Source organism: Zootoca vivipara, chromosome Z2, assembly GCF_965207765.1.
Source record: "Zootoca vivipara chromosome Z2, rZooViv2.hap1.1, whole genome shotgun sequence".
NCBI lineage: Eukaryota > Metazoa > Chordata > Lepidosauria > Squamata > Lacertidae > Zootoca > Zootoca vivipara.
In genome coordinates, this window is record NC_142585.1 from 3,088,161 (window position 1) to 3,113,566 (window position 25,406).

Here is a 25,406-nt window from a genome sequence, read left to right on the forward strand (position 1 = left end):
TTGTGATGACCAGCTTGTTCTCTTGACAGAACTCTATTAGCCTTTGCCCTGCTTCATTTTGAACTCCAAGGCCAAACTTGCCAGTTGTTCCTTTTATCTCTTGATTCCCTACTTTAGCATTCCAATCCCCTGTAATGAGAAGAACATCCTTCTTTAGTGTCATTTCTAGAAGGTGTTGTAAATCTTCATAGAATTGGTCAATTTCACTTTCTTCAGCACCGGTAGTTGGTGCATAAACTTGGATTACTGTGATGTTAAAAGGTCTGCCTTGGATTCGTATCAAGATCATTCTGTCATATATTTTTTTATAATATTTTTTATTGGAATTTTCCAAAGTACAAAAAAGAAAAGAGCACAGAAAAAAGACACACAAAAAAATTACAAAAAAGAAAAAGAAAAAACAAACAAAAATAAAAATACAAAATTCCTTAATCCCTTCACATTGTCTATAGGGACCCCCTCGGGTTTCCCTCCCTGTGGTCCTTAATTAAATTTATTATTAGCAAATTCTATCATTCTGTCATTTTTGAGATGGCATCCCATTACAGCTTTTGCCACTCTTTTGTTGACTATGAGGGCCACTCCATTTCTTCTACGGGATTCTTGCCCACAGTAGTAGATATGATAGTCACCCGAACTGAATTCACCCATTCCCTTCCATTTTAGTTCACTGATGCCCAGGATGCCAATATTTATTCTTGCCATCTCATTTTTGACCACGTCCAGCTTACCTCCATTCATGGTTCTTACATTCCAGGTTCCTATGCAATATTTTTCTTTACAGCATCGGACTTTCCTTTCGCTTCCAGGCATATCCGCAACTGAGCGACCTTTCGGCTTTGGCCCAGCCGCTTCATCAGCTCTGAATCTACTTGTACTTGTCCTCCGCTCTTCCTCAGTAGCATGTTGGACGCCTTCCGACCTGAGGGGCTCATCTTCCAGCGTCATAACTTTTATATGCCTGTTGTCTTTGTCCATAGAGTTCTGTTCTTGGCAGGGATACTGGAGTGGCTTGCCAGTTCTTTCTGCAGGTGGAACTGGAGAATTAAATCTATATATAAATATATAAATCTATATAATTAAAATTATATATATAAAGATGTAGAAGGGTTATGGTTGTTATAGTCCACTTTTCTTGGAAACCACTTGACCGATTCCGCGCAAATTTGGACAAAGTGTTCCTTGCCAATACGAGAGTGTTTGCAGAACCTTAGAGTCTTCAAATTGCACACCTACCACAGGTAAAACCGTGAATTTGTCTTAAAAACCTAGTGCCCCCCCAGTGGACGTGAAAGGAACATACGCCATACTGTGTAGGAATAGCACCACTAGGCCAAAGCCCTTACAGATGTGGCCAAATGGAGGTTCTGACTCACCTGGGGGGGGATGGGGCGGAGGGGACGGGATATAGGTTGGGGCGGAGTTGGGGGATTCACAGGGATGACCCTGGGGGAAGGAACAGAATAGCCTTTACAGACTTGACCGAATAGCGGTACTGACTCGCCTGCGTGGGGGGAGGAGGGAGTTGGGGGATTCACAGGGATGAGCTGCCGGGGGGGGGGAATAGAATAGGGCATGGATCGGGACAGGGTTTGGCAGTCACAGGGATTAGCCACTGCAATGTGTGGCAAGGCCAGCAAGTTATTATATATTTAATTTGTATACCGCCGTATACCCATAAGTCTCAGGGCAGCAAAACATAAAGATTATGGAATTCCATAAGCCATAAGAAGGCTACAAATACCGTTAACAGAATAGCACAGTTGTGTGTGACAGCCAGCAAGGAGTAATAGGGTTAGGATTGACATCGAGCTGGGAGGAGGGACGGATGGGAGCCCCGTCCATCCCTCCTCCCAGCTCGCTGAAAAGTGAGAGCTGCTTACACGCTCTGCACTGCTCTCGCTAGCAGCCTCCCCTTTCCCCTGAAGCCCTGGGAAGGTTTGGGAGTGGTGGACAGGCTGTTCGCCATTGCCCCGCGCTCAGAATATTTTTTTCCTTGTTTTTCTGCTCTAAAAACTAGGTGAATCCTATGGTCAGGTGCGTCCTATGGAGTGAGAAATACAGTACTTCTGCAGGTTTGTTTTTGGAGAAAGCATGCTAGTCTAAAATTTATCATTACACAAAATTATAGTTGTAACAACATGTTAAAGATAAGTAAAAAATTCTATCTTTTAGACCCCTAACTAGTAGTAGTTGTGCAGACATTATTATGTTTGCCTCTACATAGTTCAATCTTTATTTCAGACCTTGTGTTATATTAGTATATCACAATGTTTAGCTGATGAAATAAGATGTTGTCAAAAACCAGACTTTGTCAACCCGATTTTTTACCTATGTTTATGTAAGATGCTCATTTCGGTCTGTCCATCTCCATACCTTTTCAAGTAGCAAAACCTCATAGAATGATAATAATAATAATAATAATAATAATAATAATAATAATATATTAGTAGTAGTAGTAGTAATATATTATCTGTTGGACTTGCATTTCTTCAAATAACTATGATGGGGTGAGCTCCCATGAACGCCGCACCTCCATAGTTGCCTTTGACTGGACTTAACTGTCCAGGGGTCCTATAGGTAAAGGTAAAGAGAACCCTGACCGTTAGGTCCAGTCACGGACGACTCTGGGGTTGTGGCGCTCATCCCGCTTTATTGGCCGAAGGAGCCGCAGTACAGCTTCTAGGTCATGTGGCCAGAATGACTAAGCCGCTTCGAGCAATGGGAGCTCACCCCGTCGCAGGGATTCAAAACGCAGGGATTCAAAATGCCAACCTTCTGATCAGCAAGCCCTAGGCTCTCTGGCTTAGACCACAGTGCCACCCGACCTTATTACTCCTGAGGTAATTAAGGCTCTTACCACCCCATTATTCCTGCTTTCATTGTAACACAGTGCAATGCTATTTCACACATCCAAAAATGTGAAGTGCTGCAAAACTGAGAAGATCCACTTAGGGGCGCCAAACATTGGACTCGCACAGGCCCCATTTTATGAAACATTACATCCGGTGTCCATTTTGTGTGGCTTTTGGAGGGTGGTGCAAGGGCTGTGGGATGCTGTCAGAACCCTGGCACCTTGAAGCCTGAAGCCTTGTAAGTGCGTGCCCAGCTTTGAGGGTGGGAAGGGCTCCAGGACCCTTCCAGAGTCCTATAGGTTCCCTCCCACAGCCAGACTGGTGTGAACAGGTAGTAGTTTTTTCTATACTACTAATTAATTCTGCAGGTTTAATTTCAGAGAAAGCATATTAATAAAAAATTATCCGTATATAAAATAACAGTTGTAACAATATGTTAAAGATAAGTAAAGATTTACATGCTTTTAGACCCATCAGTATTAAAAAATTGTGCAGACACAATTCAGTTCATCTCTACATAGTTCCAGTGCTTTTTTCCTTAAACAAATGTTTAGGGGTACTGTCATTTTGACTTCAGAAAATCACAATTTTATAGTTCAGATTGGGGGAAATAAATACAGTAAATGGACAAAAGTACAAAGAACATGCAAATTGTTTAGGGGTATGCATACCCCTGCAACCCCCCCCCCCAGAAAAAAGCGCTGCATAGTTCCAAGCTTATTTCAGACATGGAGCCATATCAGTATATCACGATGTTTGGCTGGTGACATATCACGATGTTGGAAGCCGGACATCACCCAGCCCTCCTAGTTGCACTCTAATCATTTCAGACCTTTCTTTATGTAGGTTGTCATTTCTATCTGTCCATCTCCATGTCTTTTCAAGTAGCAGAACCTCATATAGGACCTGCATTTCTTGTAGGGTGTATTCTTCCTGATGAACTTAATGCTGTTTCCACCCCGTTTTACCTGTTTTCATTGTTACCGTACATGGTGCAATGCTATTTGGCACACACAAAAAATCTCAGGTGCTTCAAAACTGAGAAGATCCACTTGGGGGCGTCTAACATTGACTTGCACAGGCACCATTTTGTGAAAGATTACAAACGGGCATCCATTTTGTATGGCTTTTGGAGATGCTGCCAGAGCCCTGACACACACACACACCCCCATGCGGAAGCTTGCTCTTCCTGCAGTTTTCCTGCACTGGCGGCATAAAATTGAGAAGATCCATAATTGATCAATCCATTTCGGGACTCAAAGACATGGTATTATATCGGTATATGGCAATGTTTAGTTGGTGACATATCACAATGTTGGAAACCAGACATCACCAGCCCTTCTAGTTCCAGCCCTTTTCATTTCTGATCTATGTTTATGTAGGATGCACATTTCAGTCTGACTATCTCCATGCCTGGTCCCTCCTGATCTCATTGTTACGTAGTGTGCTATTTCACACATCCCAAAATCTGAGGTGGTGCAAAACTGAGACGATCCACTTGGGGGCGCCAAACATTGACTCACACGGGCACCATTTTATGAAGGACTACAAATGCCCTCCATCTTGTGTGGCTTTTGGAGGGTGGGCTCTGGGCTGAAGGCAGAGCCCAGGCACCGCCTTCCTGAAGCCCGAATCCCTGTAAATGTTTGCCCAACTTTGGGAAGATGGGAAGGGCTCTAGGACCCTGCCAGAGCCCCAGAGCTTTCTTCCCCGCTGCCAAAATGGTGCATGCAGTTTTCCTACATGGGGCACTGAACAGAGTTGGCACAAAATTGAGATGAATCTTTTCAATTGTGGATCATTGGGGTGGGGTTGCTTTCCCTCCCGGGAATGGAGGGGGAGCGCTGCACCCGTCCGCCTGCCATCCCACATTAAAACATTCTTTTCCTGGCTGAAACCTTTTATTAAGAAATATTAAAGTCAATATTGGATTTTCTGTGAAAGAATTCATTACAAGGTGAAGTGCATGAAGAATTGAATGGGTGGAGGAATGGCAGAAAAAGATGCTATTTTGTCCGTGGCTAGGGAGTGCAATCTGGATGGTTCTCCCAGCTACGGCTCTGGCTTGGGCACCCCAAATATTGCAATTGTTAAGATTTGCAAAGACCAAAGTCCATCTCTTTTCTACATTTTTGGGAGGGCTGAATGAGAACTTTGGGAGGCTGCCAGAGCCCTGGCACACCTACCCAAAACTAGAAGGCTCATAAGTGCTTGCACATCTTTGGAAAAGAGGCTAGGACCCTGGGCATCAGGGCTCTGCGATGCTGCCAGGCACTGCTTTCCCGAAGAAAAGGCAACCTTATGCCATTGCATCTTTACCGGTAGGTGTGTGTGTGGGGGGGGGTTTAAATAAATGAAAGTAGGTTTCCTCTTCTCTGCACTTATTTGTATAATCCCCCCTTCGTTTGGAAGCCGCTGCCTATTCATGGGGCTGCTGAGGTGGCACAAAATTGAGACCTCCTTCCCACAGCCCTGGTGCATAATTTAAAATAGATCTGCATGTAAAATAGCAGTTGTAACAATATGATAAAGATAAGAAGACATTAATATGTTTTAGATGCCTAGGTAGTAGTAGTTGCACAGATGTTATTCCATTTGCCTCTGCATAGTTCTGTCATTATTTCCAACCTTGTTTCATCTCAGTGTATCGCGATGTTTAGAAGGTAACATATCACGATGACAGACATCGCCCAGCAAAACTGGACTTGTACATGCGCCATTTTGTGAAAGATTACAAACAGTGTCCATTTTGTGTGGCTTTTGGAGGGCGGGCACTGGGTTGCTGCCAGAGCTCTGGGACTGCCTTCCCAAAGCCAGAAGCCTGGAAACTGGTTGCCTTGCCAGCAGTTTTCTACATAGGGGGCGCTGAGCCGAGAGGTGGTGCAAAACATTTACTAGGATTCTGGCTTCAGGAAGGCGGTGCCTGGGCTCTGCCTTCAGCCCAGAGCCCACCCTCCAAAAGCCACACAAGATGGAGAGCATTTGTAGTCCTTCATAAAATGGTGCCCGTGTGAGTCAATGTTTGGCGCCCCCAAGTGGATCTTATCAGTTTTGCACCACCTCAGATTTTGGGATGTGTGAAATAGCACACTACGTAACAATGAGAGCAGGAGGGACCAGGCATGGAGATAGTCAGACTGAAATATGCATCCTACATAAACATAGATCAGAAATGAAAAGGGCTGGAACTAGAAGAGCTGGTGATGTCTGGTTTCCAACATTGTGATATGTCACCAACTAAACATTGCCATATACCGATATAATACCATGTCTTTGAGTCCCGAAATGGATTGATCAATTATGGATCTTCTCAATTTCATGCCGCCAGTGCAGGAAAACTGCAGGAAGGGCAAGCTTCCGCATGGGGGTGTGTGTGTGTGTCAGGGCTCTGGCAGCATCTCCAAAAGCCATACAAAATGGATGCCCGTTTGTAATCTTTCACAAAATGGTGCCTGTGCAAGTCAATGTTAGACGCCCCCAAGTGGATCTTCTCAGTTTTGAAGCACCTGAGATATTTTGTGTGTGCCAAATAGCATTGCACCATGTACGGTAACAATGAAAACAGGTATAACGGGGTGGAAACAGCATTAAGTTCATCAGGAAGAATACACCCTACAAGAAATGCAAGTCCTATATGAGGTTCTGCTACTTGAAAAGACATGGAGATGGACAGATAGAAATGACAACCTACATAAAGAAAGGTCTGAAATGATTAGAGTGCAACTAGGAGGGCTGGGTGATGTCCGGCTTCCAACATCGTGATATGTCACCAGCCAAACATTGTGATATACTGATATGGCTCCATGTCTGAAATGAGCTTGGAACTATGCAGGGCTTTTTCCCCGCCTTTGCAAAGTTGGGCAAACATTTACTGGCTTCAGGAAGGCGGTGCCAGGGCTCTGGCAGCATCCCAGAACCCACTCTCCAAAAGCCACACAAAATGAACGCTGTTTTTAAATCTTTCATAAAATGGCGTCCTGTGTGAGTCCAATGTTTGGCGCCCCCAAGTGGATCACTTCCCCACCATTTTAATATCGTGATAAGTCACTAGCTAAACATTGTGGTATACCGATATAACACAATGTATGAAATAATTATGAAACTACGTAGAGGCAAACAGAATAACGTTCGCAGAACTGTTACTACTTGCCAATTTTAATTACATATCTTTAACATATTGTTGCCTTTTTTATTTTATATACAGGTAAATATACAGGCAGCATCCCAGAGCCCTCATGCTACCCTCCCAAAAATGGAGACAAGGGATGGACTTAGTTTTTGTAGTAAGATCAATATATGGGGCACCCAAATAAATCGTATCAATTGTGAATCTGCTAAACTTTGTGTCACCACAGCACCCTGTGCAGGATAACTGATAGAACCTAAGCTTCCAGCCTCTGGGAAGACGGTGCCAGGGCTCTGGCTCCACACCAGAGCCCTCCCTCCACCCTGCAAAAGCAACACAAAATGGGTGTTGTCTTTTGGACTTTTGTCTTGCACAAAATGGCACCTTGTTCAAGTCCAGTGTTTGGCGCCTTTGTGTGGATCTTCTTAGTTTTGCACCCCCTCAGATTTTTGGATGTCTGAAATAGCATTGTTTTAATAGCATTGCACTAAGTAACCATGAGAAATGGAATAACAGACTGGAAGCAGTGTTAGGTACCTCAGGAGGAATATCTTATTATTACAAGTGTTATTTTCTATATGGATGATTTTTTTAAATTAGCATGTTTTCTCTGAAATTAAACCTGTAGTTGTAATTAGCAGCATAGGTATCAAAGAAAAGGCGAGAATGTTCCCGGAGAGACAGAAGAGAGACGAAGGGGACAAGGAGGGAAAGAGGCTTACACAATGTTCATTATTTTATTTCTTACCCAGAAGTAAATAACCCATTTATTTTCCCACTAGCTGCACTTCCAAGCAAATTCCACCTAGGGGTAGCAGCCCTTCTAAAAGAAGGGCTGAGCAGAAACTTGGTTTTTTAAAAAATGCAAGTGGAAATGGACTTCTTTTCTTGGAATAGTGTTTACCTGACTTAGGGAAGGCGTTGCCGGGGCACCAGTGAGAGCCCTCACACTGCCCTCCCAAAAATGGAGAACACAGACGACTTTGGCCTTTGCTAATCTTAACAACTCCAATATTTGAGGTGCCCAAATGAATCTTCTCAGTTATGAACCTTCTGAAGTTTGCCCCATGAAGCTGAAATAAAGAGCTGGTTTTTTTAAGAGCTGTGTCTTCATCCGTCTTTCCCACTACTCGACATTAGACATCAAAGGTTAGGTGAGAAAATGTTATCTTATAGACATGAGCGAGACACAGAGGGAGGAAATAGGCTCAAACTGCATTTTTATTTTTCTTAACTCAGAAGTAACTGATCCCAGTTCATATTTCCACTAGCTGCACTTCCAAGCAAGCCCCACCTGGGGGCAGCGTTAAGGATGATCATATGATGATCTGAAATGGGAATGCTTGCTTATGTTTTGTTGTTGTTTAGTCGTTTAGTCGTGTCCGACTCTTCGTGACCCCATGGACCAGAGCACGCCAGGCACTCCTGTCTTGCACTGCCTCCCGCAGTTTGGTCAAACTCATGTTCGTAGCTTCGAGAACACTGTCCAACCATCTTGTCCTCTGTCGTCCCCTTCTCCTTGTGCCCTCCATCTTTCCCAACATCAGGGTCTTTTCCAGGGAATCTTCTCTTCTCAGGAGGTGGCCAAAGTATTGGAGCCTCATCTTCACGTTCTGTTAATGGATGTGTATTTTTAACATGGGGTTTTTCCTTTGGCAATAGCTCGTGTGTGGGTGGCTGACTGTGAGCCACATGAGAGAGGCATCACAGATCCTGTTGTTACTGTGATTCAATTTAACTGGTGTTTTTAGCTGCTGCGGAAAGAGACTCCTCAGGATACTGTGCCTTAGTGTGAAACAGGAGACCCCTGAACGTTAATAGGGAGAAACCAGAGGATGAGATTGTAAATATATTCTTCTGAGTTACATGTTTATGAAAGTAAAGTTGTTGGGGGATTAACAAAAAGATTTTGGACGTCAAAAAATATTCTTTATATATACAGTGGTACCTCGGTTTACAAACACAAATGATTCCAGAAGTACTTGACCTGAAGCGTACTTAACCAGAAGCAAACTTTCCCATTGAAAGTAATGGAAAGTGGATCAATCCGTTCCAGATGGGTCTGCGGAGTACATAAACTGAAAATACTAAAACTGAGGTGTACTTAAACCGAGGTATGACTGTATAAAACAACAGGCAGCAGCCATTCAGAATGAGGGGGAGGGGTCTTCGGGGTGCAAGTTGAAATGGATTTCCTGCTCTTGCAGTGCTTGGAGGTGTGAAATGAATAAATAAGTAGAGAGCAGAGGAAACCTATTCTCTGTTCATTTATCCCATGCACAAACACACCTGCTCCCAGAGCCTTCATAGAATCATAGAATCATAGAGTTGGAAGAGACCACGAGGGCCATCTAGTCCAACCCCCTGCCAAACAGGAAACACCATCAAAGCATTCTTGACATATGCCTGTCAAGCCTCTGCTTAAAGACCTCCAAAGAAGGAGACTCCACCACACTCCTTGGCAGCAAATTCCACTGTCAAAGAGCTCTTACTGTCAGGAAGTTCTTCCTAATGTTGAGGTGGAATCTTCTTTCTTGTAGTTTGAATCCATTGCTCCGTGTCCGCTTCTCTGGAGCAGCAGAAAACAACCTTTCACCCTCCTCTATATGACATCCTTTTATATATTTGAACATGGCTATCATATCACCCCTTAACCTTCTCTTCTCCAGGCTAAACATACCCAGCTCCCTAAACTATTCCTCATAAGGCATCGTTTCCAGGCCTTTGACCATTTTGGTTGCCCTCCTCTGGACACGTTCCAGCTTGTCAGATCCTTCTTGAACTGTGGTGCCCAGAACTGGACACAGTACTCCAGGTGAGGTCTGACCAGAGCGGAATACAGTGGTACTATTACTTCGCTTGATCTAGATGCTATACTCCTATTGATGCAGCCCAGAATTGCATTGGCTTTATTAGCTGCTGCATCACACTGTTGACTCATGTCAAGTTTGTCGTCTACCAAGACTCCTAGATCCTTTTCACATGTATTGCTCTCAAGGCAGGTGTCACCCATCCTGTATTTGTGCCTTTCATTTTTTTTGCCCAAGTGTAGTACTTTACATTTCTCCAAGTTCACAGGGGGGTTTCGCCTTAACAGATCACAGTCTTTTACAGAGTTCTTAAGCACTTTTTCCTTTTTCCTTACTCTGCATCAGGAAAAAGTTTCCTTTTAAAGCAAAATTCAGCAGTTTAAGGTATATAAAGATACAAGAGGAGGGAGGAGAACAAAACCTATAGACTCGAGTAATCAGAATATGCAGCCATGGTAGGTAAATATATAGAACCATGGAAGTGTGGGGGGAAGGAAGTCTATGATCATGATTGCATGGGCAAAAACGTTCCTCGTTAACCAGACCTTTGGTTGATTGATATCCAATGCCCTTTTAAAATGTGTTTGGGGAGGGTGGGTTTATTGGGTTGTTTTATTTTGTGTTTTTATGTTGTGAGTTTGTTTTGTAACTACCCTGATACCTTGCAGGTATAGGGCAGTATACAGATTTTAACAACAACAATGGCAGCCTGGTTCATCACTGTGAGAAAAGGATGCTGGACAAGATCGGTCCTTTGACCTTGTCCAGCATGACTCTTCTAATGATGGGAAGACCATTGAAGGCTTTGCAGGGTAAGAAATTTGGGCAGGAAGTCAGTTTAGGAGGGATTTTCAGATTAGCAAGAGAGATGATGAATGCAATGCCATGTTGGTCCCCCCCTCCCCCATTTTTTCCTTGTTTATTAAAAGAGTAGTTTAAATTGCATCTCAGCACTCACAAATGCAGCATTGCTCTCATTATGTCATTTTAGATTAAAATCGAACTCCCAATCCACCTCCATCAAAAGCATCACCTGCTTTTCACCTTCTATCATGTCAGCTGTGAAATTAACACAAAGGGGACAGCGAAAAAGCAGGATGCCATCGAGACAACAGGTAGGCTCATAACTTGAACCCGGGCTGCGCCTTTGTTCTCTCCACCTCCCACCCAAGCAGTCTGTGTTGGGTAGTTCCAGGAAGCATGAGGTGTGTCAGAAAAGAGTTCTTCTATCCATTCCATGGGCCGCCACCACCACCATTGTCAAGTGCCCTGTCTCTTTGTTTCAGTTTCACATACTACAAGACTGGATACTGCCCTCCTGTTCCTCACCTGTCTTTCTAGTGTGCAGGTGGTTAGCTCAAAACTGGGCCACGTGTTTTAGGTACTGGGAAAAGCAAAATGTGAAATGATCCTTAGAAATAGGTGTGTGTTGCCAAGCAAAAATGTGCTAGTTACCCTATTATTGCCTCCCCTCACTTTACAAGATGACATTTTGTGACAGAGTGTCTCACCAAAGACTGCGTAAGCATAGCAGTCATGGGATAAGAGGAGTGGTCGTCCTGTGGATCAGGAACCAATTACGAAACAGGAAGCAGAGAGGGGGAATGAGTGGATAGTTCATGTAGAAAGTGGAGTGTCCCCCCCCCCCCGACAGATACTTTCCAAATAAAAAAATTCCTTCCAACAGCACCTTCCAGCATGCATAACGAAAGCTCATACCAAAATAAAAACTTAGTTGGTCTTTAAGGTGCTGCTAGAAGGAATTTTTTTATTTTGTTTCGACTACGTCAGACCAACACGGCTACCTGCCTATAACTAGATACTTTCCAAGCATTCATAAATGATCCAGTTAGAGGTGAGCAGTGAGGTAGTTAAGTTTGCTGATGACACCCAGAGATCTCAAGGAGCTCAAAAAGGACCCTCTCCAAGCTGAGTAAATGGGTGATGAAAGGGCAAATGCAATTCCATTTCAGCAAATTAAAAGAAGAAAAAAGAAATGGGTTTGTTTCGAGTAACATATGATTCCCAAAGCAAGTGCATGATCATGATTCTACCTACGGTACATGCTAAAAAGGATGCTTACACAGCTGTGTGCATTGCTGTCTCTGCAGTTGGGTTTACTTGGCTGCCTTTGCTGAAGGATGGCCGGATCATCACCTCTGAGCAGCACTTACCTGTTTCAGCCAATCTGCCAGCAGGCTACCTGAGTGTCTGGGATTCTGAGGCTCAAAAGGTAGGGAGACCTAATAAGTGAATCTGGGAGGCGTGGACTGTATTTTACCTGTGCTGATATGCTGTATGTCTTCCATGCACCTAAGAAGGTACACCAAATGAGCTTGGAAATGATGTGGTGTGCAATTCATTAACTGAGAACATCTACCAAGAATTGTACTCGTAATCTGGGGAACCAGGTTCGCGTCTCCGCTCCTCCACATGCAGCTGCTGGGTGACCTTGAGCTAGTGACACTTCTTTGAAGTCTCTCAACCCCACTCACCTCACAGAGTGTTTGTTGTGGGGGAGGAAGGGAAAGGAGAATGTTAGCCGCGTTGAGACTCCTTCGGGTAGTGATAAAGCGGGATATCAAATCCAAACTCCTCCTCCTCCTCCTCTTCTTTTTAAAGCAAGATTCAAACTTTCTGTGTCCTGCTCATTAGTATCCCCTCCCCTCAGACACTACCCCCCCCCATCAATTGACAGCTTGCACAAGCAGAATGCATTAGGTAAAGCCAAGGCAAAAACTTAATTTGCATAATTATTCTGATCAGAAATCATTCAGACTTCTTAACTGCAGGATTAGGGGTGCTGGGTTTTTGTTGTTGTTCAAAACACACATAGTTATAATGTGATGGTCCAAGTCAGGGGCACCTCAATCATTAATACAATTTGATGTCTGTCTTTGTGAATGGATCTGCAGAGGAGGAGCTCACTGGAAGGTTCAGTCATTGCAACAACCCTGACCACACCTAAACTTCTTGTGGTGGTAGTAGTAGTAGTAATATAATAAATATTATTGTAGTGCCAAGTTACTCACTTAGCAGTATACTCAATCCACTAACAAAATGCTTTGCGCCAGCCAGGAGAACTGGCTTGCCCCCACTATTGAGGGGGCTGACACCTGATGTCATGCTTCATGTCACAGAATGCACTGATGTTGCACACGCCATGTTGTGCAACACACTGATGTGGTATGCCACATCGCCGCTCAATAGTGAGGGGGCCTGGTGCCCTCCTTAGGATAAGGTTACCAGATTTTTTTCAATGAATCCGGGGACACTTTTAAACTTTAATGGATTTTGTATGGAGACTGATTTGTAAATCCGGGGACTGTCCCTGGGAAGTGGGGACATCTGGTAACCTTACCTTAGGAACTTCAGGTGGCGGGGGGGGGAGTGCTTCAGCCCTCCCTAGCTGGCACACCTGCTGCCAGCTGACAATAATTTCACGAGAGAATGCATGAGCAGGTTACAATAGACCACAGAATCTGCCATGCAACAAGTGCAGCATTGGATTTTTGGATCCAAAATCTACTGAAAAAGATTGAGATACCAAACTACAGTTTGAGGCTTGGGTCAAATTCTCCCCGCCACCAACACTTTATTTCAATCCCCCCCCCCCGTATTTTGTACATGACTCTTTTATACTTTTTCATGGCCGGCTGAGCAAAGCTTCCTTGTGAGGTGTCACTGAACCTCTTTAGCCAAATTCAAACATGACACTTTCTCCTCTTCTTCCCCTCCTCACTTTTGTTGCAGCCAAGTATTGATGTTAAATGGGTCGATGGGGCAAAGGCTCTCTTCAAGATCAAGCTCCATTTGGAGTCAACCATTTACACCCAAGTAAGTGCAACTCAGCCTTTGCTTGATGGGTTCTTTTTTTTTAATGAAGGATCTATAACCATTCTAAGGGTAACTGTTGAAAATGAAGTGGCATTTTTTCCATCTCATAAGGCTTGGGTGGGAAAATTCCACATTTGGCCCTTGGGGTGCTCTGAAGGCCACAGCTCCACAAGCCACCTCTGCTGCACAGGCCATTCCCCTTCCCTCAGACTTGGCAGGAACAACAAGGATAGTGCCTCTTGCCTGCCTGCCTGCCTGCCTGCCTGCCTAGAGAGATGTGTGCCATCTTGTGTCTTTAGGAGCCTCCAACCTTTGTGGGGCTTGACTGCATTCCATCTGAATAGCCTTCTCTGCGTTCCTTCAGGATGGTTTAACCATATTAGTCCATTTCTGTAGACCAATAAAATGCCAAGTAAACTGTAGTTGATAGCAAGCAGTCATGCTTCTGTGTACCAGTTGCTGGGAATCGCAGATGGGCAGGGTGCTTTTGGGTTTCCCATAGTCATACTGGCTGGCACAGTGAGAACAGGGCACTGGACTAGATGAAGCATCAGGCTGACACAGCAGCCTCTTCTGCGTTCTGAGATGTATTCTTCAAAGCATAGGAACATAGGAAGCTGAGTTATTGGTCTATCTAGCTCAGTGTTGTCTACTCTGACGGCAGTGGCTTCCTAGGGTTCAGGCAGGGGACATTCCCAGTCCTCCATGGAGATGCCACTGGGGATTGAACCCATGGGCCATCTACAGGCAAAGCACATGCTCTACCACTGAACTATGGCCCTTCCTCTGCAGAGGAACACAGGAAGCTCCCTTATACTGAGTCACAAGATTCGCCCATCAAGATCTGTGCCATCCACACTGGCTGGCAGTGGCTTTTCAGAGTTTCAGGCAGGGGACATTCTCAGCCCTACCTAGAGATGTCACTTAGGATCAAACCCAGTACCTTTGGAATGCAAGGCGGATGCTCTACTACTGAGCCATGGCCCTTCCCTTGGGCAATTGCCACTTTGAGGTGGCATGGGAGATGCCACTGTGTGCCCCATAGGCTCCGTCAAGAACCATCTGCCACGTCTGAAGGCTGCTGGCCTTGGGTGAAAATCGGTGGGATAAATAAGGCAGGAGAGAAGGCTATGAACTGAGCTTTTCTGTTCCTTTCAGGATCTCCACCTCCATAAATTCTTCCAGTATTGCCAGATGATTCAAGCAGGTGCCAAAGAAGTCCCAGGAGAACTTGTTAAATATCTCAAGGTGAGCTGGAACTGTTCCTCTGGCCCACCCACGAGCACCCACCACTAATGGGGTCCCCCTGCTGCAGAATGTGGACGTATGTTTCAATCCGGGTTCTAGCTTATCATTGATTTTAATTTTTTTGATTTTTTTAAATAGTCCAGCTATTTTTCCCTGGCAATTTCATCCCCCCCTGTAAGGGTGCTGTTGTGGCTACTCTTGAGTAACAACATCTGAGTCTGCTCTGTCTTTAAGAGTTTTATTGTGCATAATATTTACAGTGCAGAGATAAAGGTAGCAAAAACCATGACCTATCAGTCACTTGCATAATCTGGGAGTGGACACCACCTGCTACGTGTCCAGCATAAAAGCTCCGGCACCCCAAAACGCCGCCCCCCCGACCTTACGTTTTGGTGCGTGCCTTAAATCAGACGACGGAAGCAGCTGGCTGCTCCCCTCCACCTGTTGGTCAGGGCAGCGCAAGGGCTCTCCAACATTGCTGAGCCTCAGCGCCTCCATCACACTGACTTCCTAATTTCCGCCACCTGACCCGCTGCTGCTGCTCTCACTGGTTGAGGTGCTGGTGTGGAGGAAGGGCGGAGGCCCCTGTACTGAGGTACCCTGACACCCCCATTTGTGGTTTGTTTGTTTGTTTGCTTGCTTGCTTGTTTGTTCACTGTCAAGTGGTACATAACTTTTGTGAAATAAAAATAAAGTATCTATTTTATTATACAGTATTCATTTGCCCAGGCTTTCCCTGGCCCCTTATTATTGTACTCTGTCACTGCTGAATTTCTGTTTTTATCTCTTTTCATAATACTAGTTTTACTGGTTTATTCCTGACAGTAAGAGCTGTTCGGCAGTGGAATTTGCTACCAAGGAGCGTGGTGGAGTCTCCTTCTTTGGAGGTCTTTAAGCAGAGGCTTGACAGGCATATGTCAAGAATGCTTTGATGGTGTTTCCTGCTCGGCAGGGGGCTGGACTGGATGGCCCTTGTGGTCTCTTCCAACTCTATGATTCTATGATTCTATGATTAATGTTGTGAACCTGTGGTATGATACTGGCTTTCATGTTGTGTCTTTGTATACTGCCTAGAGGTTTTAAAATACAAATTTTACAATTTATAAATGCTTTAAAAATAAACCCTGTGTTTCAGTGCCTGCATGCCATGGATATCCAAGTGATGATACAGTTTCTGCCTGTGGTCCTTATACAACTCTTTAGAGTCCTCACCACCCGGACGCAAGAGGAAGAAATTGCTGTCAACTGTACCATGTAAGTTTTTGATGATAGTATACTGTTTGTCATAGATCACTGAAGCCATAATCCCAAGCTTTGAGAAATCCATCTTGTTAGAGTCTGCAGCAGAGTCAGTGGATGGGGCTGACTGCCTTTCATGTCTCCCTCGAATGCAGCCCCATGGATTGGCAACTGATGGGGACATTTTTGTGGTGGAGGTGGGAGGAGCCAAAAAGGCACCTTGACTGATGGAGGGGATCTTGCTGCCTCACCTCTCCCCCAGGAGAGAACTTGGGAGTGTACTTACCCAATAAGTAGGTGGAGCTGCTTTTCCACAAAGAGCGTGCAGAAGCGGCCCTCCTTCGCAAACCCCAGCTCACATTCAAACTCGCTCTTCTTCCTCAGGGTTCTCCTCCATATTGTGTCCAGATGCCACGAGGAAGGTCTTGACCATTATTTGAGGGTTTTCATAAAGGTAAGTGCTGTCTGTGGTTCTTAGGTTCTCATAAGGAGATTAAACAAATTCATGGAGGAGAGCGCCATCAATGACTGCTCTCTGCCTCCATAGTTGGGAGCAGTAGTGCTTCTGAATGCCAGTTGCTGGAAGACACAGGAGTAGAGAGGGCTCCTCTGCTCAACTTCTGCTTTTGGGTTTCCCACTGGGGCATCTGGGTGGCCACTGTGAGAATAAGATGCTGGACTGGTTGGAATGCAGTCCATTCTTGGGTCTGTGTGTTCTGCCTCATCACCCTCTCCTCTGTGACCAGGGAGCCGTCTCTGATGATGGGTGACACACATTCTTTTTCAGTTTTGCTTTCGGCCTGAGAAGCCTGTTGTGCCTCACGCAAAGACCACACACGAAATCTTGGCTGTCGCAATGGCAACAATTCTGAAGCAATCGGCAGATTTCTTGGCCATCAATAAGATGCTGAAGGTGAGACAAGACAAGGCAGGATTTTATCTGCACCCACTCAGTGGAAACTGGTTCATTAACGTGAATGGGGCAGCCGACCCTCAGGGCTCCCTCTCCCTTAGTGTTGCCACTGTAGAACTCTGCAGAGCAGAGGCAGTTTTACGGGGGCGCAACTGGTGTGATTGCACTGCAGGGGTGCCAAAACATTGCCAAAGAAGGGAGCATGAGAGGCTGGGGGGGCACTGAATTTTAGCATTGCAAAAGGCTCTGCTGAGATTTGAGAGCCCAAAGTCCGCCACGGTGCAGAGAGGAAGTGGAGGAGGAGAATAGCAAAATCAGAATGGGTTAGCTCTGCCTATCACTGGCTTTGGTGCCACCTACTGTTGGCCTCCCTGCCTTCCACCCTACCAGCCCAAATGGGCACATCCTACCAGTGCAACAGTCTGGCCAAGGGTGCTGGGCTTGATCATGAAAGATGCATCCCAGCACTCATTGTGTGGCCATTGCCAATCCAGATTCTTCCAGGCTCAGATTCCCAATGAGAATCACTGTGATTTGCTCTTGCTTGGTGAATGTATCTCTGTTTTTCTCCTGGTTTATTCCAGTATTCGTGGTTTTTCTTTGAAGCTCTGGCCAAGTCAATGGCTATGTACCTCCTGGATGAGAACAAGATTAAGGTAAAGACAAAAGCAGGTTCAGGGCTGGCAGGAGGCGCTCAGCAAACGTAGTGCAATTATGCTTCCTCTGGCTCCACATCACAAATCTTCCTCCCAACATAAATGACAACTAGAAATATTGAGGAGAGGTGCAGCTTTAGTTCCATTATTTTTAGGACTGCAGCATTTCATCTTTAAATCGGGTATCTTAATCGGTTAATGCTTTGGATCAACTAGAAAGGTGTCTCCCACTTTAACAGGGCAGATGATAGATAGATAGATAGATAGATGATAGATAGATAGATAGATAGATAGATAGATAGATAGATAGATAGAACCAAGTATATTTAATAGAAGTCATTTTATGAGAGGCGTCATGCACACTGAGTCAGATCATGGCTCCATCTTGCTCAGTATTGCCCACACTGACTGGCAGCCCTACCTGAAGAGGAAGGAGGTTGAGCCTGAAACCCTCTGTAGGCAAAGCAGTTACTCTATATCTTCTAAGGCAAAAGCTGCTAAGACGTATCCCTGCAGCATTGAAGGAAGGATTCTTACACTTCAGAACTACTGTTTTAACCTATATGCCAGAGCTGGACTCCAGTCCCATCAGCCCCAACCAGCATCTCCAATCGTTAGGGATAATGGGAACTGCAGTTCAGCAACATCCTGAGGGCCACAGGCCCCTCACCCTGCCTTACAAAAATTGATTTGGTTCACTTTATTGACGGGTACAGCTCACGGTTATTATATTTGTTCAGTATTGCCCCAATATTACACTACGGTAAAAAAAAAAGTGGGGGGGGTGCTAATTAAAATTTCAATATGTATTACAGACAAACTTAAAAACAAAGCAGCCTGGGAAAACCAAAAGCACAAAAAAAATTTATGAATAAGTGGATACTATTGGTGAGAGTCAGTAGTGGTGTATTGATTAGAGCTTTGGGCTGGGACCTGGGAGACCAGGGGTCAAATCCCTAACTCAGACATTAAGCTAATTGGCTGACCTTGGGCCAATCACTCACTCCCAACCTAACCTACCTCACAGGGCTGTTGTGAGGAAGAAATGGGGAGGAGGAGAACTGTGTATGCCGCCTTGAGCTCCTTAGAGGAAAGGCGGGGTATAAATGCAGTAAGTAATGCATTTTATCCTGCAAATGAGAAAACGGTGCTCCCAGCCTCTTCCCAATCTTTCCCTTGTTCTCATTCACATTGTGCTGCTTCAGCTCCCCAGAGTCCAGCGGTTCCCAGAGTCCTACAACCATGCCTTGCACTCTCTGCTCCTCGCCATCATCCCTCACGTGAACATTCGCTACAGTGAGATTACAGAGGAGTCCAGAAATGTCAATTTCAGCTTGGCCAACTTCCTGAAGGTTGGTAGTTTCTATTGTTCTTTCCGTCCCCCTCAAATTCCCCCAATATATATATATTGCAGTATATATAGTATATATATACATACACAGCTGTGGCTAATCCCTGTGACTGCCCCCACCCTGTCCCGATCCATGATCTATTATGTTTGTGTCCCGTCCCCCCCCAGTTTGCCCCTGTAAATCCCCCAACTCCCTCTTCCTGGCAACCCCCAGTCAGGGGAGGTGTGGTTCCTTGGGTGATCCTGGTATTTGGGGGTGGGTGGGAGGGGAGGGTTGAGGAGAGTGGAGGGTCCTGGGGGGGGGTCTTGGTATTGGTTGGGGAGGGTATTGTGGGTGGAGGGTCTTGCGGGTAGAGGGTTGTGGTGGGGTGGGATTCCGAGGGGGGGTAATGTCTGTGAGGTTTGTGTGGAGGGTGTAAGTCTTTTGGGGTGTGGTGTGGGATGTGTGGAGGTCCAGGTCTGTGGGGGACGGCGGTATGGGGGGAATTGGAAAGAAATGGGGAAACAGAATAACATGTGTAGCGGTCTGGTGAGTGTTCCTTGGTGGGGGTGAGATGTGCGGGGGGCGGATTGTATAGGGGGCTAGTAGGTGTTCCCTGGTGGGGGCGAGTTGCAGGGGGGAGGACTGTGTCTTGTGGATAGTCCGGGAGGCCTTCTCATTGTAGCGGTCTGGTGGTTGTTCCCTGGCGGCAGCAAGATGCAGGGGGGGACTGTAGTGGCCTTGTGGCTACTCCGGGAGGTGTTATCCTTTATCTCTGGGGTGGGTGGGGTTAGGGAGATGTTTCGTGCCGGTGGTGAAATCTCCACAGAGAGCGTGGATCGTGGATCGGGTGGGATGGGGAAGGCCATGACCTGGGGGGGCAGGGATCCCTGGGGAGCGGGCTGGTGTCGGGGCAGCCTGCTCCCTGGTGGTGGCGAGATCTCTGCAAAAGGCACGGATCGTGGATTGGGTGGTGTGAGGGAGAGCAGCTACAGACAGCCTCCTCCCATCCTAAGCACAAGTTCATCTCCCAGCGCCAGTGGAAGCGGGGAGGGGGATGTCTCAAGCGGGGAATCAGGAAGTAGAGAGCACAGCTCAGGTAGGGTAGCAGAGCCACTGCTCCGCTCAGGAGGGGAAGTGGGAAGCAGGGAAGGCGCGACCAGAAGACCGCTCCCGCCGACCCCGGAATTGCGCAAAAAGCGACGGGGGCGGAGATTCAATGTTCCCAGGTTTCTTTGTTGGAGGAAAACGCGGGAATCTCCATTCGGAGGTTCTGACCCAGACTGACAACATGTACATAGTACTGACTCTGCACTGTAAATAGTTTGCACTGAATAAAAGCATGAAAAGGCAACGTCATGAGGAGTCTTTACTCTAGAGTAGCCGCTACCGCGCCTGTGACAGGTGGGATGGGGAAGGGGGTGATCTCTGGGTCCTGGGGTGGTGGGGTGCATGGGGAATGGGTGAGATTTTGGCAGTATGTTGGATGTTGTTTGTTGGATGTCCACTGTAGGGGGCAATTTTTTTGTACAGAAATCCAGGTTTCTACCTGTCCTAGGTGTGTGTATGGACAATGTAAGTGGATAGAGACACTCCCACATGTGCACCTGATGTTGTGGGCGATCGGGTAAGCGGTTGTGGAGAAAGGTTCGGTCGAACAAACATTATATATATATAAACATTATATATATAAACATTATATATATAAACATTATATATATATAAACATTATATATATATATATATATAAACATTATTTTATATATATATATAAACATTATATATATATATATATATATATATATATATATATATATATATATATATACACACACACACACATATACATACACACACACACACACACACACACACACATATATATATATATATATATATATATATATATATATATATATATATGAATGAAAACAAGAACTAAGAAGAACATCCTTGACTCCATCTGAGGTGCACTTAAATCTGGAATACTGTGTTCAGCTTTTGGGCATCCCTGCTCATAAAAAAGAAATTGGTTGTAGCAAACTAAATTCTACTCAGGTGAAGACTCATTGAAATTAATCAGCCTAAGTTAGTCATGGTCATTAGTTTCAATGGGTCTGCACCAATTATTATTGGATACGGACCAAAAATTTTGAACTGGAAAAGGTGCAGAAAAAGGGCAACCCAAACTTGATGAAAGGGTTCAAACAAGTTCCTTATGGAGAAAAACTCTAAGCCTTGGGGGTTTTGGTTTGTGGGGAGCAATTCATGAAGGAGTCAGGGATCAGCTTTGCCCAGACTTGGAATCTGGGGTCTTTAGAGGAGGACCAAAGGGAGCAGAATCATGTAACAGAGCCCCACAATGCCAGTACCCCTGAGTGGTTGTCAGAAGGACCCTCCCTTTCAGCAGCTGGCCTCTGCACCAGTTCCCTGGGTCCTTGGCTTGCTCTTGAGCCCCACACCCACCCACCCACCCACCCACTTCGGGGAATCGAGAGGAGAGATTGTGTGCCAAGCAGGATCTTAGTTGGAAAGAGACGGAGCACATATAATAACCTCCTGGGCCCAGCTGAAGGCCCAGGAAGGGGTGGGTCCTCTAGATCAGGCATCCCCAAACTGCGGCCCTCCAGATGTTTTGGCCTACAACTCCCATGATCCTTAGCTAACAGGACCAGTGGTCGGGGAAGATGGGAATTGTAGTCCAAAACATCCGGAGGGCCAAAGTTTGGGGATGCCTGCTCTAGATCTTACATAAGCTGTCTGAATGGAATAGCTGCTGAAGCAATAGCTCATTTAGAGTTCCACAGTGTAGTCGTTCCTTAATATGCAGGGTATCTGTGACAGATGTGTATTAAATTATGGACAGGGCTGTAGCTAGGGGGTGGTGAGGTGGTCCCCCACCAGGGGTGCAGGCGATGCGGGGGACAAAATTGGCTTTAAAATATGTCCATAAATATAAATATCGATTATTGCCTCAAAAGAAATGGTTTTAAATAGAGGGTGAAGTGAATGAGTGCGGGGAGGGGGGTTGGAGGAGAGGCAGAAAGAAGAGCCAGTTTGTCCGTGGCTAGGTTGCGCAATCTGAACAGTTCTGCCAGGGGCGTAAGATCACCTAGCTACAGCTCTAATTATGAACAGTGTTGGACCTGCAGATAGGGTGAATACTAGAACTCTTGAGTCATCAAGCAACACTTAATGTTGAGTGTGGGGGCGGTCAGGGAAGGCAGAAGAAAGCAACTGTGTGTTGCTTTGCAAAACATTTGCAAAGGACACTGAGAAGCTGCATACGAGGATGACAAGATAATAAAGGGTCTGGAAGCCAAGCCTTATGAAGAATTTTTAAGGGAGTTGGGGATGTTTATCTTGGTGAAGAAAAGACAGAGAGGTGATAGGATAGCCATCTTCCCAACCACTTCCAAAGGTGGTATTGTAGGGCAGGAAAAGCCAGGCCCTCTGCTTCCTCTATCCTTGAAGGGTGCAGGTAAGGAGCCTGTGGGCGGCTGGTAGATTTGCCTGTTTGAACCTACTATCCTCACTCCCAAGACACCAAATTGGGAGGGGTGGCTAATACCCCAGAGGACAGGATCACACTTCAAAATGACCTTAACAGATTAGACAACTGGACCAAAGCAAACAAGATGAATTTTAACAGGGAGAAATGTAAAGTACTACACTTGGGCAAAAAAATGAAAAGCAAAAATACAGGATGGGTGACACCTGGCTTGAGAGCAGTACATGTGAAAAGGATCTAGGAGTCTTGGTAGACCACAAACTTGACATGAGTCAACAGTGTGATGCAGCAGCTTAAAAAGCCAATGCAATTCTGGGCTGCATCAATAGGAGTATAGCGTCTAGATCAAGGGAAGTAATAGTACCACTGTATTCTGCTCTGGTCAGACCTCACCTGGAGTACGGTGTCCACTTCTGGCCACCACAGTTCAAGAAGGATACTGACAAGCTGGAACGTGTCCAGAAGAGGGCAACCAAAATGGTCAAAGGCTTGGAAACAATGTCTTATGAGGAACAGCTTAGGGAGCTGGGTATGTTTAGCCTGGAGAAGAGAAGGTTAAGGGGTGATATGATAGCCATGTTCAAATATATAAAAGGATGTCATATAGAGGAGGGTGAAAGGTTGTTTTCTGCTGCTCCAGAGAAGCGGACACGGAGCAATGGATTCAAACTACAAGAAAGAAGATTCCACCTCAACATTAGGAAGAACTTCCTGACAGTAAGAGCTCTTTGACAGTGGAATTTGCTGCCAAGGAGTGTGGTGGAGTCTCCTTCTTTGGAGGTCTTTAAGCAGAGGCTTGGCAACCATATGTCAAGAATGCTTTGATGGTGTTTCCTGCTTGGCAGGGGGTTGGCCTGGATGGCCCTTGTAGTCTCTTCCAACTCTATGATTCTAAGATTTAAGCCCCACAGATAGAAGTTCCAAGGTGCTCCAGGGGGCTTTCAGGGTGTGCTGTGAAATAGGTTGGAAGCCGTTTTTCTGCAGACTGTGACAGAGCACATTCATTATTATTTATTAATCTTCTGCAGCGATGCTTGACGTTCATGGACCGGGGATTTATTTTCAACCTGATCAGTGACTACATTTCTGGATTCAGTCCCAAAGACCCAAAGGTAACATGGCCAGACTTGTGGAGGCAAGAAGATGGTTACTGTCACAGATTAGTGTGTATTAATATTGTATGTATGTGGTTTTTTGTTTTTTTCCTCCTCCACATCAGCTGTTGGTGGAATACAAGTTTGAATTCCTGCAGACAATCTGTAACCACGAGCACTACATTCCATTAAATTTGCCAATGACCTTTGCCAAACCGAAACTTCAGAGAGGCCAAGGTAAGTCCTCAGCTGAGTGGCTTAAAAGGCTGATATTTAGTTATTGATCCATCGTAACTTTTGTGCATTTTGCGACTCCTAAGCACTCAGGGAGGGGGCAGACCTCATTTTAACACTTCCATCACAGGAAGGCTTCAAACACTAAAAATATTATTGTGGTACTTTAAAAGACTAACACAATTATTACAGAATGAGCATCTTTGTCAAAAGCAAAGCATGGAATTAACTCCAAAACACAGTCTTATTAAACGGAAGCAACCCTAATACCAACTAACATTTTGAAACCTACTAAAACCCTTTGCTGCACCTCACATTCCTAAAGAGTTTAGAATGTATAGACACTTGCACACTCAACTCGTTTGCAAAAGTTTCCTTCATTGCAATGTACAGAAACATGGTCCTCAGTGCGCCAGAAGTGGTTCAGACATGCTGGCCACATGACCCGGAAAGCTGTCTGGACAAACACCGGCTCCTTCAGCCTGAAAAGCGAGATGAGTTTAACCATCCAGGGGTGCCTTACCTTTACAAAAACACAAGGCTTTGCCTGCCTATTTTTCACCAGAAAGCTCTGAGGCACCTGAGCTGATCCACAGGCCTGTAGATCTCATTTTGAGGTTGCTTCTTCAAGGTCCTTTGGGATTCAGCTTACTTCAAAAACCTCCTGTGTCCATTTGTGTTGCACGGTATATGTACCGTGTTAATTGAAAACTGACTATATAGATTATTGATTTATTTTTGTTTCCCTTTTACACATTAATTAGATTTCTTTTCCGTGGTTCTGGAACGGTTCACTTCAGTAGGTATGTCTGGGGGTCGGCTGGGTATGGGAAATCCCTGATGGGAAGCTTCATGACAAATCAACTGCAACCTCAAATCAGTTGGCACATTCTGTACATGGCAAAAAAAAATTATAAACACTGCCAGCAGCCAATGCTTCTTAAACTGATCAGCTTGTTTTTAGCACCCAATGCATTTCAGTTAAAAGTATGCAGAATTGATTCCTAAGCCAACTAACAGTTTCTGACAGCTGCTTTCTGCTTTTGCTGAATCCAAGATAATGCTGAGCTGGAACATCTGGAGCAGCAAGTTTTCCCTCTCTGTAAAAGACACCCTGCAGAGCTTCAGGGTTTCAGGGTTATGAGGGTGCATATCTAGGTCACCGTCGTGTGACTCCTAACAAGAGCACAGAACTGATAGCAACATTAACTTTTCATGGACTAACTTCTGTGTTCCAAAAGAGTTGCCATAAACATCCAAACTGCTCATGGATCATCATGCAACCTTTATCCTTGACCTCAGGCCTCGGCCATAGAAGTTGGATTAGACATGGGGTTCTATGCTCCAGTTTGCTCTTGCTCAGGAGTAAATAATAATAATAATAATAATAATAATAATAATAATAATAATAATATCTTTATACCCTTATACCCCAGCCACTCTGGGCGGCTTCCAACAAAAGATTAAAAATACATTAAAACATCAGTCATTAAAAACTTCCCTAAACAGGGCTACCTTCAGATGACTCCTAAATGTCATATAGTTGTTTATT

At 45.1% G+C, this 25,406-nt stretch overlaps 1 protein-coding gene and 1 long non-coding RNA gene across 3 annotated transcripts in view; one reads left to right on the forward strand and one right to left on the reverse strand.

Moving 5' to 3' along the window:
* Window positions 1-25,406, forward strand: part of DOCK11 (dedicator of cytokinesis 11) — a 167,437-nt gene that overhangs the window by 89,013 nt on the left and 53,018 nt on the right. The window contains exons 20-31 of one of the 2 annotated variants that reach the window (XM_060270268.2): window positions 10,783-10,906; window positions 11,903-12,024; window positions 13,545-13,628; window positions 14,787-14,876; window positions 16,012-16,130; window positions 16,500-16,569; window positions 16,903-17,028; window positions 17,613-17,684; window positions 18,890-19,036; window positions 23,555-23,638; window positions 23,746-23,857; window positions 24,619-24,657. In XM_060270268.2, coding sequence (XP_060126251.2) covers window positions 10,783-10,906; window positions 11,903-12,024; window positions 13,545-13,628; window positions 14,787-14,876; window positions 16,012-16,130; window positions 16,500-16,569; window positions 16,903-17,028; window positions 17,613-17,684; window positions 18,890-19,036; window positions 23,555-23,638; window positions 23,746-23,857; window positions 24,619-24,657 — 1,189 coding nt within the window. The remainder of the gene's footprint in view (window positions 1-10,782; window positions 10,907-11,902; window positions 12,025-13,544; window positions 13,629-14,786; window positions 14,877-16,011; window positions 16,131-16,499; window positions 16,570-16,902; window positions 17,029-17,612; window positions 17,685-18,889; window positions 19,037-23,554; window positions 23,639-23,745; window positions 23,858-24,618; window positions 24,658-25,406) is intronic. The other variant, XM_060270269.2, reaches the window with a different exon arrangement.
* LOC148686532 (uncharacterized) lies at window positions 892-3,862 on the reverse strand. Its single transcript, XR_015948621.1, has 2 exons — window positions 3,688-3,862; window positions 892-1,037 (listed from the first exon to the last, which is right to left on the reverse strand). It is a non-coding gene; the product is annotated as an uncharacterized LOC148686532 (long non-coding RNA).